General features: G+C 36.3%; 1 protein-coding gene across 3 annotated transcripts in view; it reads right to left on the reverse strand.

Moving 5' to 3' along the window:
- The window catches only part of LOC139976746 (uncharacterized), a 195,477-nt gene that overhangs the window by 36,377 nt on the left and 137,228 nt on the right, over positions 1–21,872 (reverse strand). For all 3 annotated transcript variants that reach the window (XM_071985465.1, XM_071985464.1, XM_071985466.1), the window contains 12 exons: positions 20,186–20,395; positions 19,506–19,718; positions 13,963–14,217; positions 12,644–12,757; positions 11,419–11,544; positions 9,401–9,523; positions 7,834–7,956; positions 7,511–7,636; positions 4,615–4,749; positions 3,677–3,841; positions 2,416–2,568; positions 1,558–1,677 (listed from right to left, as the gene is read on the reverse strand). In XM_071985465.1, the coding sequence (XP_071841566.1) occupies positions 1,558–1,677; positions 2,416–2,568; positions 3,677–3,841; positions 4,615–4,749; positions 7,511–7,636; positions 7,834–7,956; positions 9,401–9,523; positions 11,419–11,544; positions 12,644–12,757; positions 13,963–14,217; positions 19,506–19,718; positions 20,186–20,395 (1,863 nt within the window). The remainder of the gene's footprint in view (positions 1–1,557; positions 1,678–2,415; positions 2,569–3,676; positions 3,842–4,614; positions 4,750–7,510; positions 7,637–7,833; positions 7,957–9,400; positions 9,524–11,418; positions 11,545–12,643; positions 12,758–13,962; positions 14,218–19,505; positions 19,719–20,185; positions 20,396–21,872) is intronic.

Consider the following 21,872-nt stretch of genomic DNA (forward strand, 5'->3'; position numbering starts at 1 on the left):
ACACCACATGTGTGAACTCACACAGACTAGTTGTTAGAATAGGCCTAACCGAAATGTTTATCCATGGACTATTCAAGTTTAAGCTTATTAATGTTATAAAATCGATGAGCTATGGTTGAAGTGTGTGAATGAATGAAGCCTAACTCGATAAAACTGAAATTTATATACAAATTTATTTAACTCATAACTAAAGTAAATCACAGACTATGATATAGCTTAAACTGTATTGTTCAAAAACTAGTCCAGACCAAAATGTGAACTTCAGACAAAACAATTGAAAGGACGAAAAACTGCACCCAATTGTCCAAATGTTATTGCTATACTATTTTTTTTATTTTTTTTTTATCCAAATTCTAAATTTGATGTGACAAATAACCAATTTTACTTAAAAAATGAATCATCTAATAATCTAAAAGAAATACATAGACTTTTTAGATAAAGTGTGAACAATACATTATGTAATGTAAGCAGTTATGAGAACAGAGCCCACAGGGTTATCAGCTAAGAGTAAAGTGTCGTTTTCCAAACGCATAGCCGTGGGAGCGATAGGGTGGTCGCCCCCCCCCCCCAAACAAAAATGAGAGAAAGTAGAGACAGGGAGAAAAAGAGGAAGAGAGGTGGACAGAGAAAATGGAAGAGAGAAAAAGGGTGACGATGAGCATAGAGAATTTGGAGAACAACGTAGAGAGACCTCATTCAAAGTTTCTGAAGTGTCAAAATTGCAATATTTCATTCCCATTTATCACCTAACATATATTTCATAGGCATAGCAGTATATTTAAAAAAATTGTCTCCCTCATTTATTAAAAGCTGTCTATGCCGGCAGACTACACAGAAACGCCCTATCCAAAAGCAATACAAACTACCAAATTGATCAACTTTGAAAGCTCTGAAGTCCACCATATCGTATAGCTACCGTACAGCAAAGCCTCTGGACCCCACCAAGGACTCTATGGAAGGACTCTGGACCCCACGCCTATAGGACAAAGCGTTCTCGTTGACAAGACAAATTTAGTCCGCCCAACCCTAAGATGAGATCATGTCCACGCGCCTGAATTTCTCTGAATATTGTTAGTTGGACTGTCACTTTAACAATATAGTGGATGGGACTCAGGTATAAACTGTTCAATTTGGGTAAAGAGACATTTATAACAGTACCGTTACTATGGATTCAAGTTTTTGGGATTGGGGTATATTGCAAATCTAAATAAAATGACTGAACTGGTAGCGTGCGAAACTTGTCCTCAAACTCGAACTCCCCCCCCAGACCCCCTCCCTATCCCCAATTAAAAAATGCGGTTATGCCACTGGTACCCTCTGTAGCTGAATATGTAAAATAAACTGTACAAGCATGTTGAATGTAGAGTGCATAGTCCTACCTCACATCTATGACATAATCCATTTTACTATACTCCATGCAGTAGCTGTGTGGCCATATAGTTTTTTAGTTGACACTGAATAAAGTATACCTGGGTAACATATTTAGTATTTGTGTGTTATATGTTGTAATACTTGGCAGAAATAGTTCAGAAATTCAACTAAGAGCTAATTACTCACCACCTGTTACTTCACAAGTGGTTCCACCAAATCCTTGAGCACATGAGCAGACAAAGAATTTACTGAATGCAGTACACTGTCCTCCATTTCTGCAAGGTGAGCTTAAACAGCGATTAACCTCTGGAGAAAAGGAAACGTTTGCTTTAATGAACCATGTCAATAACACGTTTAGGCTTGTAACACATTACCTATGTGTACAAGAGGTTAACATACTCATTACATACTGCTATAATATATCGCAGTAATACCATTGAGCAGTGTGTTCCTCATTATCTGCACATATCTCCAACAAGCATAAATATTTACCATTTATGTGTTACTGCCTTTAGATTAATATATTTCGTATCGAATCATTTCTGTTATCTGATATTATCTCCAGAGCTCACAATTTGGGTTAGATGGCAAAAATAAAAAAAGGATGTCACTGTTTGCCAGAAGAAACTTAGGCCCAGGCGTTATTTTGTCAGTTCAAAATTGATGTTGCTTTCGTATTAACTCAAATGGGGAGTTTCATTCTATAAACCAGAAGATTTGTTGGTGAAATTCTTGGCCTTATCTTTTACATATCTATATCCTATCATATAATTACAATATCATTAGAATATACGTATCATTAACTTATATCTCATTCTCGTATCTTATGAATATTATTGTTATTAAAAGCATGTTACAATATATATTTAACAGTGTTTTTGTATAATCTGTACATCTGGCACGTTTCAATCATTACTGATTCATATTTAAAATAGAATTTTTGGGGTGTAAATTTAAATTGAAACATACGATTCTGATACATTTTAAATTAAGATTAACATGTGCACAACTATTTTTGATGGGTGTTCCTTCCCTTCACTTTACCTTGTAACTGACACCGTTCACCCAGGGAGCCAGCTGGGCACTCACAGAAGGCTCCAAGATCGTTGGTGGCACTGCAATAAGTATTGCGACAAGTTCCACCATTCAGGCAATTAACTCCAGTAGAAGAACAAATATCAAATTGTGGGAAGACAGCTGGCCAAAACAAAAATAAATCAAACTAAACAATGACCATATAAGAGAAAAAAAGGCCATGGTCATGTGTAATATAAAATGGCAGTGTTTTGTCAATGTGTTCTTTTCATCCAGCAGTATGCAGTGTACATTGTCAATGTTCTTTTGCTAGCTTCAAACCAGCCACAAAAAAGGATACTCTCCAAAATGAATACAAGAATCATTCAAGAGGATTTCCCTGTGAAGATGTATTTATCAATCTGGTCTGATATGACTGGTCATCAAAATTGGGACAAGCTTACTCTTTGCAGGCTGAGTGCCACAAATGTTGGAGAAATAGTTTAGGAAGAGCAAGCCAACAGTCGGAAAAAAGAAGGAAAATGATGACAAACTTTAGTGCTAAAACAGACTTGTAACATGTTAATCATTCTCATTGTATGTTTTTGAAATCCAATGGTTAGACTTTTCGTTGGTGTCCAGTTGGTACCTGACATGTCACAAAAACAAAATGTCCTATCCATATTATTAGCCTTCTCATCACACAATGGATCAAAATTTTGCAAAAGTTTGTTACATTTTAAAATCAAGTTTTACAAAACCTAGTCACTAGACAGTCAGTTCTTATAACTTTTTAAAGCAGAATTCTTGGAGATTCAGTCCCACAACATTATTTATGGAAGGTTCGATAGTTTTAAGTTCACAGTGTTATTTATAACTTTAGCATCACCCCTTTGCCTTATTGAAGTTTAATGATTAATTATTCCTGACTTCCTGTGTTCAAGTTCATTTACCTCTCACCCATGCCAGAAAACTACTGTCCTCTTTGTCAGATTCTAATGAAAATCTACCCCATAACCATATGAAACATGGATATGTTGTGTAATTCCAGTCAAAAGACTTCTGTTAAAATGTTCATGAGTTTCTTTCTGCTTCTACAGGGATGAACAATTTAGTGAAATTTCTGTCATTTTCTTTCCTTCATAAATGTATCAAGATTACTATCACGGGCAAACAGTATATTGAAAATGAAAGCAGGTGCTCCTTTAAGACTGCATCAGATGACAAAGCCTCAGGATCTTCACTCCCATCCTCTTTCAAATATTTGAAGAGAAAATAATCATTGTCTTACCCACAGGGAATTGGCAATTTTGTCCAACAAAACCTGGTGGACAGGCACAGGTGTATTGTGGAACAAACACAATATTATTGGTATTACTATTGTAGCTGTTGTAACATGTTCCACCATTAGAACATGGGTTGTTTCTGCAGGAGTCACTGTTAAAATTGACATTGCCTGTAAATACAGAAGTAAATAAAATCAGCATGTGAAATAAATATTCACATGTCATCATCACATTCCTTAGAAACCTCTACAATTACATTACACAAGAACAAAGAAATTGTGGGGTATACATGCTTCCTTGCAGCAGGCTAAACCTTTTGCAGATTCATATAAGCTGTCAACATATTTGCACTGATAATGTCTCACTAGAATCTTTGAAATTAAACACACACAAATTCTGACACATTTTGCACAAATAAATAATTGTAGATTGGATGAGTTTCTTGATTGGTAGAATTATATTAAACTTGATAAAAAATAACCAAGACAAACCTTTGCCTAATGTGGTTTCTCACACAATAAAGGTCTGTACATAACTGAATTTGTTGTTCTTTATAAATTCTGTCCTTTATATTTTGGAGTTGTACTGAAATATACCTTAAGGATGATACATTTTTATTACCTCCAGAATTGCTGATGATGTAGCTTGTTATGTTGTTGTATCTATGGAATCATAAAGTTACATCACATAGATACATATATGTGTTCATGTCTCTCTTCACTTTATATATCCCAATTTTAGCTTTTGAGACGCAGTTATGTTGACAACGGACAACAGTGTCTTCCAAAAAGTTCAATGATAAAACAAAAGGCAGAAACAAATTTCGAATTGTTATTGAAAATTCAAAAGGAAATCATTGTCTTCAGCCAAGGAATAGTAAGAATCTACTGCCATGATTATTGGAAAGATAATTACCAATCCATTAATTTGTGAGGAATCTTACTTGTTATCTCTCCACAGAGTATACCAGTGTATCCATTCCTGCAAATGCACTTGTAGTTATTGTTTCCAAGGGAGACACAGCAACCATCATTCATGCATGGGAAGGTATTACAAGGGTTACTAACAAGTGCAATATCTGAAAATGATGAATACATAATGTGATACTTCATAGAGTGATACCTCGTCAATCTGAGTGGCTACATACTTAGCAGCTCAGATTATCCTTTATTGATCATACTCTACCAAGAGTATCTTCTATTAATTATACTGTCCTTGCCCAGAGAATCTCGAATTGGTCATACTTATCCTACCCAGAGTATACTTTATAGCTAGAACTCCTCCCACCCAGAATATATCTAATTGGATATACTCCTCTTTCTCAAAGTATCTCTAATTGGTCATAGTATACTCTATTGCTAGAACTCCTCACACCCAGAATAAATCTAATTGGATATACTCCTCTTTCTCAAAGTATCTCTAATTGGTCATAGTATACTCTATTGCTAGAACTCCTCACACCCAGAATATATCTAATTGGATATACTCCTCTTTCCCAGAGTATATCTAATTTGTCATACTCACCCTGTTTAGAGTATACTCTATTGCTTGAACTCCCTCACCCAGAATATATCTCATTTGATATATTTCCCAAAGTATCTCTAATTGGTCAAAATCACCCTGCCCATAGTATACTCTATCGCTTGAACTCCCTTAGCCAGAATATATCTAATTGGATATGCTCCTCATTCCCAGGGTATCTCCACCTGTTCATACTCACCCTGTCCAGAATATCTCTAATTGGTCATACTCTCCCTACCAAAAGTATACTTTCTTGCGTGCACTCCCCCACCCAGAGTATTGTAATAGGACATGCTCCCCCTGCACAGTATATCCTGTATTAGATGCTTCTTATCCATTGATCACAATCTCTCTGCCCTTGGTCTAATTATCTTATAGAGTCATACTTCCACTATCCACAGTATCCTTTACTGTTCATACTACTCTCTATTTTAAGTGTAGATTTCTATATTTGTCATAAGCTCTGTTTGCAGAGTGTCCACTATTAGCCAAAAGTTCCCTGCTCATCATACTCTCCATGTTGAGAGCATCCTGTAGTAATCATAATTCTCCCTGTTAATAGCATCCTGTACTAATCACAATTCTCCCTGATTGGGAGAATCCTCTATTGATCATAATTTTTCAACGTCTTGGTAATTGCTATTGGCATACTCTCCATGTTGTACTATTGATGTTGAGAGCATCCTGTATAATCAGAATTCTCCCTGTTGGGAGTATCCTCTATTGGCCATACTCCCTGTGATCTGTTGGTCAAACTCCCTCTGTCTATATAGTACACATTACTGGTTTTACTCTTTCTCAGGGGGAGTTAATTCAATGATATGTCACAAAACGTTAAGATATAACACTAGTACACCAAACTAATACAGTTTAAAATGGTTTTCATAGAATAATTCACCGCGGAATGTTGCACAATGATAAAATCTTGCACAATGGCCATAAAGAATCATCATATCCTCCTGTTTTCAAAGATGATGACCAAGAAACCAGTGATGAAACTATCATGGTGAATAACTTCAACAATTTCTATGTGAATCTTGGACCATCGCTTGCTAGTAAAATAAATAGCAAAGGTAAATTACATAAAACCGTTCATGATAACTATAGTCATTCAATATTCACATTCCCAGTGACAGAAGAAGAACTAATTAAAATCGCAACTTCCAACTTGAAACCCAATAAAGCAGCGGATATGATGATTTCGAACCTAGTATTATAAAAAATGTTATTCCTTTTATTGCTAAACCTTTGACCCATATATGTTATTTAACATTTAACACTGGCATGCTCCCAGATAAACTTAAAATGGCAAAGGTTATATCAATCTATAAAAAAGGGATTCAAATGTATATGAGAACTATCAACCGATTTCATTGCTTTCCTGTTTTTCTAAAATCATAGAACGACTTATGCTCAATCGCATATTTAGTTTTCTTAACCAATATAATATTCTTTGTAAAAACAGTAAGGCTTTCGACCCGAATATTCTTACTGAACTGGCTTTGGCAGATGCAGTTAACAGTTTACATACTACCCACGCGAGCACACCAGTCCCCTATTTAAGAACTTGACTTACTTAAATTGCACGATCTCATAAAAGTTAAGCTTCCATTATTTGCCTACAAGACCTGGAATGGATTACTACCAGCCGCCTTTGACTATTTGTTAACCAGTAACAGAGATGTACATAATTATAACACGAGGCATGCCAATCATGCCCACTTTAATCTCTACAATACCACCATTGGAACTTTAAGCCTACAAAACCGCAATAAAAACATGGAATCTTCTAACGAACGATTTAAAGCGTAAAAAAGTCAGTCACATCCTTTAAGAAGTGGTTATATAAGTTAATAATAGCTAGTTACTGACTACTACCAAATTATACCTGTATATAATTACTATTTATATATATTGAACATTTACTTTATATTTATGTATATGTGTTAATATATTTTTTTTCTTTTCTTTTCTTTCTTCAGGGAGTCTTCCACATTGTTAAGCTTTTAAGCTTTATAGAAGACTTCCCTCTACTTTTTACTTTTGTGGCAAAACAAATAAATAAATAAAATGTTCATCGATATATGGGAAGTATTGCCGGAATGTACTTACATAACGGCATACTGGGTGCAATCCGATTTATGGAACGTAGTTTCAGTAACTGATGTGCAATTACCGATGATTTGAGGATGTGATTTGTTTGAATAATCTAACACTGCATTAGTAATGAAGAAGAGTAGTACAAAATTTCGAACACTATTAATAACACATGTTATGCCATAAACTAAATGAATCTAAAGATAAAAGAGAACACTTACTATTTTCACATAGTACACCACCAAATCCAGTTTGACAATTACAGGTATAGCCCAAGCATGTTCCTGCAACCCTCGTGCATATTCCACCATTCAAACATGGTAAAGTTACGCATGGATCAGGGATCACTAGAAAAAAAATTCAAACTAAGTATGAAACAATCATCTCATCAAACTGTGTCAGACTTTAAAGCAATTTTACTGCACTATTTTTTTTCTATTCTTTTAGCAAACCTTCTAAACATTCCAAAGTTGTGTATTGAGTAGCAATTTAGACGACCTAGTCCCGGTTAAGTGGTCACCAACTCTCATATTGTCATACTTACAAGTTTGGCAATTGTATCCAGTGAAGCAGCCGATACATTGGCAGGAATAACTGGTACAGGATTCAGCAATGTTAGTACAGGCACCGCCATTTAAGCATGGAAACCTTGTACATGGGTTGAAATCTAAAAAGTACAAAAGGTTTAACATGATAAGACAGATATGGAGGTGGCTACAAGGAGCCATGTAACAGTCACACAGAAGACTCTCAAAACAGTAATAGCACAGCCACCTAAATAAATTAAGTTTTCAAAGCTATTTTAGTAAAAACCCTTTTATTGTAAACTTGATATTTGTAACACACACTGATGAAATACACTTGGCATGCATTACTCACTGGACGTCTGCAAACATTGTTTGGCTGCTTCATCTACTTTCTACCATTACCTACCCACAATAAAAAAAGCAGGATAAAGTTTTAATTGTTCAAGACAACCAAGTTTCTGAATGGATAACCAAAATCATCTTTGGAGGTTTTCCGTTGGATGATTAGTTATTGAAATCAAATTCAGATTGCACTGTATTAACTAAATACTCCCCAAATAGGCAAACCTATGTCCCTCCCACAGTGTGTTAATCAATCTTTGTTATTTTGGCATATTTTATCGACAATCAAATTTGCTGTTCGGACACAACCAAATAGCATGACCTGGTTGTCCAAGCAAACCCCCCTCCCCCTCCCCTCCACAAAAAAAAGTTAATATTGGCCATCGCACATTGGCCAGTATCGCACAATACTATTGTGAATATTTGTACATATTAAAGAGGGAAACCAGGGAGGCCTTATTACTGCTACAGAATATATTTATTGTACTGTCTTTTTATGATATAACATTATTTTATAATACCACATGAATGAACCATTTATACTAAATAATATATTGTACTAATATAATGTTCTACTCTTTTTGCTTTCTACTAAAGGGCCTGAAAGGAAACCTATTGAATATTACATTTGCAGTCAAATGGAAATCCATATGGTGACAATTCTAGCACCTATTTCTTTTGTATTTATTAATAACAGAGATGTTTTCAAGGCAAGTACTGCGAAATCTAATAATTTAAAAACACGATCCCAGATATTTCAATTCAAATTCAGTTTTATCTCAATCAATCAATTGTAACAATCAAATGTTAAAAAGCAATAAGATTAAAAACAAGAGTGAGAACATCTGTATTGACAAAACATAAAGTTAAAATAAATATTAAATCACAGAAAGTACAATATACAGGGGAAAGAAAATTGATTGATTGAGGAGACTATTAAGAGGGTTTTAAGAAGAAAAACTTGTGGAAAGGAAGTCAATGGAGAGAAACAAAACCAACTAAGAAAACGATAAAAGGACATTAAGAAACAAACATATTAAGAATACAATTGAGACCCCACCCCCCCCCCCAACCTACCAACATCACCATGTTCCCACATCACTATAAACAGGTTTACAGATCTGAGATTTAAGACAACCAGAAGTAATTTACATACACCTCAACAAACTATCTCCTTGACGGATTGTCATACAATCTGACATCCACAGTCAATGTTTTCAATCAGAAGATTAACAAACTCACCCCCTTGACAGAATGGTCCAGCCTGACACCCTGAGCAGAAACATGTGTAGGAATCACAGTTTGTTGTACTTGGAACACAGACACCACCATTGCCACACTGGTTGTTATCACATGGATTGGAAGCTGATAAGACAGGAAGAAATCACAATTTAGGAATAGAAAAAAGTAACAGCTTTCTCGTCAAACTCTCGTTTTCTCCTCCAGCCTTCATTAGACATCATCCTCAGTGCCACACTTAATGCTATCATATGAATTTGCAGCTCAAAAGAAGTTATACTATCCACATACAGAACAAGCTGGAGTGATATTTAAAGTTTATTAGATCTTTCTCATCAACCTGTTCACCCTTACTTTCACAACCTCTGGTGTTAAAATGTTTTTACGTGAATTACCAGTTGTAACGCTGCCAACGTCCAGGTGTAGGAAACTCTCTGTCCCGGAACCAACAGAAGGGGCGGGCAAGGTAAGAAGTACAAAACAAAACTCAAGACCAGACAGCAGAGATCAAAGTGTAACGTTATTATGTATAAAATCCTTGTGTCATTCTTTACTCTAGTTCAGGGTTGTCCAACCTACGGCCCGCAGGCCACAGTCCGGCCCGCCGCAGGGTTGCGTCCGGCCCGCCAGAGATGCTCTACGGTTCGAAATTTTAGTGAGCAGATTTATTGATAACAATTTGAAGCTAAATAATCAATCATTCGAACCTTCTGGGTCAAAAAAACTGCATACAGGTCAGTTTGTGTGACACTCTCTCAGCGGAGGGGGGGGGGGGGGGCGGCTGAACTTATTCATCTGTTTTATCAGGAAGGAAAATAAATCAGTGCGCTCCGCGCGCAGTGCTCACATTTTGTTGCCTTGGCTTCGGGCAAAAAATCGAGCGGAGGGTTCATGCGGCCCCCTCCTTCATCATAATCATTCCATGTGGCCCTCCTCTGCAAAAGGTTGGACAACCCTGCTCTAGTTTATATACTGTACTATGAAACACATAGCCTAGCTAGGGACAAGCACCATTCATGACTGTAGCAGTCCAATTAACTATCGCGCAGCGCACAGGGTCGCACACAGCACAGGAGTTGAATGATCCAGGCTGGAGGTGGCGGGCAATCCGCAGGTGTCGGGCAATCCACAGGTCCTGGACAGCACAGGTGTCGGGCAATCTGCAGGTCCCAAGCAGCGCAGGTATCAGTACAGCGCTATTTGTTTACTTAGTTAAAATCGGTGCTTCTATCATAAGCCGCAAGAGCAAAAGTAGTTTCTCGTATTGCAGCCAACCGACACGCACTCAGGGGAAACTTTTACTTGAATACCCCAGAAATAACCCACATGGACACTCACATCTATACATGTGTGAAGGCCCTGACCAATCAGAGACTACCTGCACAAACCCACGGTGAGCCGCAACCAATGGGGTCAACACATCCAATATATTCCCTTTCCGTACAAAACATGAGGGAGCACCAAACCATGAGTATTACGTAACCTGTGTAGCCTGGCTCTAAGAATAGCTTGTTGCTTCCGCGGAGCTCAGTGGATATTTCAATTAAACATGCAAGGAGGAAATTGTACAACAGGTGAAGCCTGTAGATTTTCACTACATCGGTTATGACAGACTATAGAAACATTAATATGCAGAACAATATAGGGCAACAAAACAGTCACATCTAACATTTCACCCTTCCTACCAGTCACATCTAACATTTCACCCTTCCTACCAAGTTTCCCTACCCTGATGCAACCCCTTACTTCGAATGGACATTAGCGTCATTAACACATTGTCTTTTATGACAATGACAGATAGCCGATAAACATAGAAACATCAAAACGCAGAAAGAGTTACACCAAAACTGATGATATGTTTCACACTTGAACGTCACCACACTTCCTTGAGACCGGTGACTATAAACCAATCTATTCTTGTAGATGGTATGATACTCGATACTGTCCACCAGCCTGCTAAAGTTAACAAAATTTACAAAAAGGTGAAGAGCTCTCAAGCTGCAAACGTTGATAATACTCACATATCTGGCAATTAGCACCAGTAAAGCAAGGTTGACATTCACAGAATGTTTGAGTGCATGATCCAGGATATACTCTACACTGGCCACCATTCAGACACTGGTTATTATTAGTACATGGATCCTGAGCTGAAATGATAAAAGTATACTTATTGTCAATCTTTGCTTTCATTGTATTTTCCTTCTTTCTTTTCTATTAATTAACTTATAATTGCTTTTACTTTTGCTTTCAATTCTGTAAAGAGTTCCAAGCTGCTGCCTATCAAACCATCTAATTATATTTCAGCCCTCCTTCACTAGTTTGTATTGAAACTTGCTCCATCTTTATTTGTTTCTCTTTGGTTTGTGTTTATTTTTATTTTGTGACACTAGTGGAAATACACTGAACTCAACTGGCCTGAACTGAACTAATATCTATTTCTCTCTCTTCCTCTGTTAGTTTTGGAAAATATACCAATGATGCTTTGGTCTCTGAGTATTTCTTGGTACTAGAATGGACTTAACATTTAGTGTCCAATGCTAAGTATGGTTTCATGAAGGGACCATTGCCAAATCTAATCGCCGTCATGACTGCGTGTGAGCGTCAATTGTCTGTTCATTGAAATCAGTTAAGCATGTGACCACAGCTCCACTGGCTCTCAGCTGTCTGTGTTGATTGTATTTTATTATCTGTAATGACATGGTTGCACGTTGCTCTTTTGTGCTAAATGACAGTCAATAAACTACTATCAAACACATTCCTACACTCAATAAATAGAGAAACAGAAAGAGGGGTAATGGAAGATGGACGCCTGGTAGTGGTCAGTTACCGTACGTAATATTGTCTTCATCGTTGTCTGTTTTTGATGAAAAACAAAACTGTTGTGAACCAATCCCTAAGCTAAAGATCCCGGAGTTAATATTACATTATCCCTGTATCAAAGCAACTTAAATACGGGTACGAAGGTTGGCAACTGTCCAGCTATATTGATCATTCTGATGAGCTTCAAGTTTCAAATTCAACTTGCTAGAAACAACATTTCTGAGGGTTAAAATCATATCCAATGCATGGAAGTACTTCCTCCAGGCATCTAGGTGTATTTAGGACAATGTATTTTACCTTATTGGTTCATATTTGAAAAGCCCTTTCTGTCAACTGGCAATGCAAGCTCAATTTAAAAACTCAGCTTAAGAGTAAAACAAAAGAAGGCTAAAGATTAAGTGATGTAATGATTGTTTTATAACTTACAAAAACTGCATGTATTTCCAATGAAACAGCCTGGACATACACACCAGAATCGGCTGTTATCCACTGCAAGGCAGACCCCTCCGTTAAAACAGGGACTACTGTCACAGGGTGAAGCTACAAACAAAGACACAAATGAAACACCACTCTGTTTTAACAAACCAAAATGAATCTTCATTACTAACATATGATACAATGTAGAAAATGAGATATAAAATATCACGTGACAAAACATTGGCATAGCTTTAAAATTAAGCACAGTTTGAGGAATCTTCCTGACTAGTACCTCGTAACTTTAGACAACAGGATTAGAAGACTCTCCTGAATTCTGTTGCTTTGTTATTACTGAACCTTTCAATCATACTCCCGGTCTGCTATCTTGGCAACCAAATTGTAAACAAACACACAGTGTGGCTTTGAAATATTCATATATTGAGTAAAATATTCAATGTTAATACATTAACTGAAAACAACAGAAACAAAAAATCAAAACTTAATCTAATCAGATCAATGCAAGGTGAACGTCTTCTTAAGTTTATAGCGGGATGCTCAGTTTATTACAGGCAGTAAACATATTTATAGAGAATATATTCCAAATTTATCATACACGACTGAACTAGTCTAACAAGTAGAATGGGGCTTGGGCCGCACCTTACAGACCGTCTGTTCTAACTTTAGACAGAGCAATGAGAAAGGAACCAGTTGGTCGATAACAGGGCTTAGTGCCTCGAGATACATTTTAATTCTGAAGAAAAAAACATGAATCAAACTTTCCAGCAGTTAAGGAAAATTGCAACTCATGTACAAAGGAAAGAAGAAGTATTGATGTCCATCTAATCTATTATGCTTATGCATTTAGCTTGTATTATTTTGGAAAAGATGACAACTATCATTAGCAGCAACAGATTTTAAGAATAAATTTAGAAAAGTATAAAAAGTAGACTATATCTGTACCACGAAAGCTGCAATTTGGATTGCATTTGGCCAGATCTGATGGAACGATACTTGGCAATTACAGGAAAAGTCAAAGCATAACCTGCTTATTCCACAAAAATTGTAAAAAGGTTGATGAAATTAGAGAAAGTTTTCAAATGTAAAGATAATGTATTTTACGTAAAGTTGTGGGCCAAACTTTTTCGGCATTATGTTATTACACAATAACAACAAACTGTGGTACAAAATGGTTCTAACCACATCTATCTCCAGTCTGATATCAAATAGTACATCATTATGATCTTTCTCAGAGTTTCTCAAAGTTACATCTCTTTAAGTTAGAGAGAGAGAGAGAGCAGTCATTATTGTTGTGTTGACATCATACAAACCTGTGTTAACTGTGACCGTGAATGTACAAGTTACAGTCAGTCGTACTGCATCTCTGAATTCATAAGTGACAGTTGTTATTCCGAGAGGGAAATAAAAGCCACTGTAAAACTGAGGATTGTTAGCAACAACAACAAAACCAGAATTATCCTGTGCTTGTGGAGTTGGGAAGTTGACAACACCACCTGACGATCCTGTCAGTACTGTTACCACTTGATCTGAAGGACAGATCACTATGGTGGGAGGTTCCGTATCAACTGCAAGAAGGAAAGTGAAACTCATTGGAACACTGAATATCGAGCAAACTTCTATCAATCAATACATCCAATATCATTAATCTGTCAATAAATTAATCTATCAATCACTGAGCAGTTATTTCAATCTAACAGACATTATAACAAGCATTCAAATCCATCAATTAATTGAATAGTAGTCAAGAACCTGACAAATTTGACCAATCAGTCTATCTATCAATCACTTTAATTTAATTATTGAATTTGTGAGGAATCTAGATAAACCCATTTGTATTACGACCTTTGATTACAACATGAATACACAGTGTTAGTTTCACGATAGATAACTAACATAATAGTTACTCATCAAAATTAAGTGCAATTACTTCCGATTTACCAACATGGCGCTAGTCTCATTAACACTATAGAAATCAACTGCTCCTACAGCTATGATGCTAAATTTGAATATAGATCTTGATATGAGTTGAATGAGTTCAAAAAACATCAGGACTTGCATTAATGAGTCAATAATATCATTGCAATACACACAAATGTGTTTGTTATGTTTTCCTTGTATTTCTGAAGCTATGATAAGTAGACTTCCCATATACCACCATACTTGCCATTCAAGGTGCGATCTGCCATACATCATTACACTTTACCTTTCAGTTGATGAGACACTATCCTGTTATACAAACTTATAAAGCTAAAGTCTGGGAAACTTTGAAAAACAGGGAAAATGAAAGCCAAGATCTTATGTTTTTTGGTCATACTTTTTAACAGTTCTCTGCGTGACTATTGCAACATCTTCAAAAACTTTCCTCTTTTTTTGCAGTTCTGAATCTGCGTTTATTAGACTGATTAATTATTCCACCATTATTGTTCCTCAGCTGATGGGACATCATCCTGTTATGCAACATTATAATGACAAATGTGCTCTGTTCTATCTGTTAAAGGTCAAGCAACCTGTAGCAATGACTGTTCGTGATGTCATTTGGAATACTTAAAGTTTGCAAATACTTCATATATGCAGTTTTCTAATGTTTGCTCAGAAAGGGTCAAAACTAGGACCTTTAACCTATTATGAATTTAAGCTTGTGATGACATCTAAGGAAAGACAGCTCTCTTACAACTGGCCATTACATAAAAGCTATTTAAAGGATGCTGCTAAAATTTCTCTAAGTTGTAATTATGACAATATAGATATAAACATGTTAATTGTATGTCCATTGGTGTGAAACATTTTTCTCAATAATCGATAAAAATTGGAAAGCAATCCTCTGTTAGGGTTAAGCATGAAACAAATGACATCACTGTTTGTTTACTGGTGTTCACCAACCTTATCGGTTTTGAATTATTCGTGTTTACAAGCTAAGGAGTAACACAATTGCACATACGCAAACCCAAACACCATCTCCATCGCAATTATTCTATTTGCCTCTTGAAAGGAACAAAAATTGCTTGCATTTTCAAGATTAGGAGTGGCTCTAGGGGTCAAATGTTGGCTGTATGATCAACCTAAATCTTATAAGTGAACCTAGAGTAAATGGAAGAAAAACCAACCTGGATAGCATTATCAGTAGGAAGAATGTCCTTAATGTGATAGAAATACCATTAAACTTGAGTAAGGAGTTACATAGATCATTGACATGCACTTTCCATGATCAATTCTCGTCCTTGACATGATTGTTGTTTGGGATAACTATAAAATAGTGCAAAGTTTGTTTTACCACCATGTAGCATAAGGTTATTAGAAAAAAATCAAACCAATAGATTAGTTGCTTCATAGCCCTTACAGCTTTAAATATTAACTGATTCCAGCTCTTTTTGGAAATGAAAGTATTTGTGTCATTTGCAAAGAAACATTAGAATTGAACAATTAAAGTCATTAAAATAGACCAGAAACAGTGAGGGCCCAAAGATGGACCTTTGTAGAACTCTATTGGAGACATACGCATAATCAGACTACATATTATTTACATAAGTACATTGCTTTTCTATTAAACAGGTAGCTGGAGAGCAGGTTTGGGCTTTGCCATTAATACCCAAATGATTAAGCTTCATCATGGGAATACCATGACCAACTGTTTCAAATGCTGTCTTAAGAAAGAGCTACTTTCCTCTCCTCCAACATGCAAAATGTACTTTCTCTCTCTCAACCTATCTCATCGTCATATAAAAGACGCAAATATGTCCGATCAGTGAAAGCTAATAAAAGCTCCGAAAAATTCCGCACCATCAACAGGGAGCTACAGACTATACGTAGTCACTCAAAAGCCCAAAATCTTCGAAAAGAAGCAGAAACACTAAAAAAAGTTTGTAAAGAACCTATCAGACAGAAACATGTCCAGTATAGAGTATATTGCGCTGGAAAAAGGTCTGAAGTTCATAGCAACTCCAGTAAAACCTAAATGAAGTGATCTTCTCAAGTCATTAAAAGACCTAAAAGGAAAAATGAGAATCCGCTTTATCATGCAGAATAAAATGCAAAAAGGGATTACAATATTCCGTCTACCCTCTACATGGTCACCTAACATGACTTTTAGTAAAAACCTAGAGGACTACTAAGAAGCAACACAAACCGAAATGGCAAGTGTTACTATCCGAAACACCAATAGCAACACGCATAAAGCGGAGCGTTTTGCACTAAATGCAATTAAAAACGACCGCTCTATTATTGTCAAACCCTTCGATAAAGGTAGAGGCATTGCTATAATGAATCACTCAGACTATCAGGCCGAAATTGAAAGGCAATTAGCTAGTCACAACTACGAAAAGTTAAAAAGTGATATGACGTTTCAAACTAAAAGTTTAGTCCAGGAAACACTAATTGAAATGTTCTCTGCAAAAGAGATCGATAAAAGCACCTTCGAGTACTTGTCACCATATAGCCACAAGATCCGCACACCGGATATATATGTGCTACCAAAAATTCATAAAGCACCCCCAGCTAACTCAAAATTTGCCGGTAGACCGATAATAAGTAGAAACGGATCACCAACCGAAAAAATATCGGAATTTGTGGACTATTTCTTGCTTCCTATTGTAATAAAACAAAGCACTTATGTGAAAGACACAAATCACATTCTGCAAATTTTGGAAGCCACCCCGTTACCAAAAACGGTAGTACTCGCTACACTCGATGTCGTCGCCATGTATACCAATACTCCCCAAGAGGAGGCATTAGATATATGTCAAGAAGTCTATGAAAAGACGGAAAAAAGCGAATATGGAATAAATAAAATATCTTCCATATCCATGCACAAACTAATTGAACTCATCTTAACAAGAAACTGTTTCGAGTTCAATAACCAATTCTATCTACAAAAGATCGGTTGCGCCATGGGTAGCCAAGCCTCTCCGGAAATCTGCGATATCGTCATGCATAGACTTGAAAACCAGATTTTACCGACAGATAATAAAATCTTAAAATGGCTCCGCTATAGAGATGACATTCTATTGCTCTACGACGGTACACATCAGGAACTTGAACACCTAGTAAAAAGGTTGAATGAAATTCACCGCTTCTTAAAGTTTACGGTAGAAATATCAAACACCGAGGTAACATACCTAGATTTGAAAATCTTCAAAGGTACAAGGTTCGAAACCAATGGGTTATTAGACACTAAAGTCCACACCAAACCCACGGAAACCTTCCAATACCTCGACAGAAACTCTGCACACCCACTTGCCACTTTTAAAGGCTTCATTAAAGGGGAAATATTACGATACGCACGTCTCTGTAACAATGAGACTGATTTCTTACAGAAAAAGAACACGTTCACAGAGAAACTGTTACTCCGTAACTATAAGAAAGAGGAAATCGCCACAGCCAGTAAAGGCATACAATTTGAAAACCGTAGGCATTACCTCACTACCAATCCTAAACAAAGGAACCACCACTGGTGTTCAAGCTTACCTATACACCCCATATCAAAACCACGCATCTGAAAAAAGCACTTTTGAAACATTGGCACCTAATTTCGTAACACGCGGAATTATCCAAACTGTTTCCAAAAGAACCGATTCTTGCCTACAAAAGGGCCCTAAATCTCAAAGATTTACTTGTTAACTCAAGGTTTTGTACTAACAAAGAATCAGCTGACTCTCAAGGTTCACACGAAGCTCTTTTAGATGCTCTTATAGATGCACTATGAGTCCATAAAAACTCGTGCACAGAAAATAGATGCATTTTGAGAACGAGACGCTCATGCCGAATATAAAATATTCAAAGGCTTACTACTGATGAAGCTCCTCCTATAAAAGTTGAGAGCAGAAACCGGTCTAGTTGGTCATAAGAACCTACGCTAGTCTTTCCTACTATTAAAAGTACACTCAATTCACCTAATAGGTGCAATAATGTTTCACCATGAGGAGCATGCTATAAGTTCATGTTCTTCGTGGCCTCCCTTAAAAATACTTCAGATTCTTGGCCACTACGTTGCGTTAGATAGTGTAAAACCGCCTACACCCCCATTTCATTGGATTTTCTCAATTATTTTTTTTCATTCATATTTTTTGTGGGGGCGGGGAGGGGGTTGGGGGTGGGAGAGGGGTGTTTTTTATTTTTCTTATTTGAAATGAAACCGAAGCCAAATTGATTACACCTTGATCAGATTTCAGGATCAATTCTTCATAATAAATAGATTACTAATAACTTTGATAATGCTATGTGTTTAAGCGATGCCTCCGCTTATGTCCAATGAAAGACAAAAAGAAAAAAATATCATCCAATTAATGAAAAAGTCTGCATGAGTTTTGCTTACTTTAAGCAAACTATTAGAGAAGGTTGTTACTTTAATCTTTGATGAGTGGTACTACACGACCAAGTCGTGTTAACTTTAGACCATCGCGCCTGCCCGACTGATCACTACCCAACTCAACCAGCCAGTCGTCATGTATGAAATTGTGAATAATAGGATCACATGGCAGTGTGGACTAGACTACAACTGAACAAGAGTAGTGGGGGGAATTTATGAATAAAGCCTCAATTAGTACTCTAGTATTAATTAGAAAATTGTGCTTCCACCTCAACGCAGATATCTGGATAAACAAGATTTTTAAATTAAATGAAGAATTGGATATAACCCTAAACGTTTCATAGTGTTTTATCTTGTGACCAATGTTGCCTAATGTCTCAACTTATTCCCTTGACTCTATACAAACAAATGAAGAAAAAATGAAATTCAATGAGTTTATATGTCACACAAGTCTTGTTTATTCCCCAATGTCCTCAACTAATTCCCTTGACTAAAGAAGACAAAATGAAATTCAATGAGATTATATGTCACCCAAGTCTTGTATATTCTTACCTACACTGAAGGTACAGACATCTGATAAGCCAAGATTATCTGAGCAAAAGCATGTAACAGCAGTAGTAGTTCCTGCTTGGAAAGTGCTTCCAGCTGGAGGGTTGCAAGTGACTGCTAGAGTACCTTGTTCAGCATCATTACAAGTGGGGGATGTTGTGAAACTGTTGACAGTGCCATCTGGACAACCAGACAACACAGGTGCAGTGTTTGGAGCTGTTGAATGAACCAAAGAAACCACAACTTGAAGATATCAAATAGTTGAGAATATTTGATGTTAAAAGTAGAACGCAGTCTTATTCTTGGAATTTCACTGTTATATTTTCAGATTATTCATTTGAAATGTATCCATCAAGGCCTAAATTAGTATTCCAGATTTAATACGAATTATTGTTTCCGTTTCCACTTCGAGATATGGATAAAGGAATAAGAAAAAATGAAATTTATAATTGCATATAACCCCAAATGTAACATAGTGCATCACCAATGACCAATGTTGCCTAATGTCTCAACTTATTCCATATACTCTATACAAAACAAATGAAGAAAAATGAAATTCAATGAGTTTATATGTCACACAAGTCTTGTTTATTCCCCAATGTCCTCAACTAATTCCCTTGACTAAAGAAGACAAAATGAAATTCAATGAGAATATATGTTACACAAGTCATGTATATTCTTACCTACACTGAAGGTACAGACATCAAATAAAAGATTATCTGAGCAAAAGCATGTAACAACAGTAGTAGTTCCTGCTTGGAAAGTGCTTCCAGCTTGAGGGTTGCAAGTGACTGCTAGAGTACCTTGTTCTGCATCATTACAAGTGGGGGATGTTGTGAAACTGTTGACAGTGCCATCTGGACAACCAGACAACACAGGTGCAGTGTTTGCAGCTGTTGAATGAACCAAAGAAACCACAACTTGAAGAATGTCAAATAATTGAGAATATTCGATGTAAAATTAGAAAGCAGTCTTATTCTTGGAATTTCACTGTTATATTTTCAGATTATTCATTTGAAATGTATCCATCAAGACCTATCTGAAGCAGGGTCACAAGAAGCAACTGATGTGCCTTCTTCTGCATCGGAGCAGGTTGTAGAAGTTGCTACTGCTGAGGTTCACTTGGTGCTATGTTAACTGTCTTTGATAGCAAAAATACTTTTTTTACAAGCTGTTAGTGTAACCCAAAGCTTTCAATGACTAATAAGTAAATAAGAAAACAATTTTTTTCCTCTTTGCTCTTCATTAAGAATTAACCTTCAACCGCTGCTCTTGAGACACTTTTCCAGTTACTAATAATTAGTTAATTAATTTGAAAACAAAACTGAACAGGATTGAATTTTTTGGATAGTTCAGTGGATTGTTTGAAATGGATATCCGTATCAATTCTTGTCAAGGAACTTCACCAAAGGCAATGTAAAATGGTTCATGTTTAATGAAAAATCGTAAATAATAACTTTGATAATGCTATGTCCCTCAATATAGTTCAACAAGAAACACAGACAAAGATATCATTTAAGTACCAATTAAGTACCATTTAAGTACCAACAAACGCTCACAGAAATTGTGTTTCTGTTAATAGCTAGTCAGTCCTGTCACCTAGCATTTTTAGAAATTTGTGGAGAACAACATATGTTCAGTATAAATAAACTCTACACATAAACTTACCATTAATACATGGCCATTGGTACTATTACCAAATGGCCACATTGTAAGAAAAAAATGCTGGAAAATGACTTATCATTCTGATCTTTCCCATAACTATATTTCTGTTATCAATTTTGGAATGATCCTTATCTCAGCCTGTTTTATTCCTTATGTAGCATGGAGATTCATTAACATCTGCGGACCCTGTACTTGAGAGTAAACTTACTCAAGTTACTCCCAATGGCAAACTCTGTCAATGTATTAACATGTTTATCATGTTTTAGTACATCAGTTCAGGCTGTAATAATTGAATATATCTAGGTTGCAGTATTTGTTAGCAAACTTTACGTATATATACATGTAGATTTACCTGGCACCTCACAGAAGGTTCCAGTAAATGTGGGGATACATATACATACGAAGATAACTCCATCCGTAATGCATGTACCGCCATTTTGACATACAACAATTGTGCATGCTTCATCTGGAGATGAAGTGAAGTACAAAAACAAGATTATTTAAGAATGGAATGTCCTAAATACAGCAAGTATAGGTTATGAAAGTGCAAAGGTTGCACAATAGCTGAAAGGAAAAGAAATGGAGTGGCTAAAAATATTTAACTTGAAATGAAAATGTGAAATGCATAAGTCAATTAATCTAAGTTGGTGACAGAGACATGATTTTAGTCTTGGTCAAGTCGTTTGTAATACTCTTTTTCTCGCG

Source organism: Apostichopus japonicus, chromosome 12 (genome assembly GCF_037975245.1).
Source record: "Apostichopus japonicus isolate 1M-3 chromosome 12, ASM3797524v1, whole genome shotgun sequence".
NCBI lineage: Eukaryota > Metazoa > Echinodermata > Holothuroidea > Aspidochirotida > Stichopodidae > Apostichopus > Apostichopus japonicus.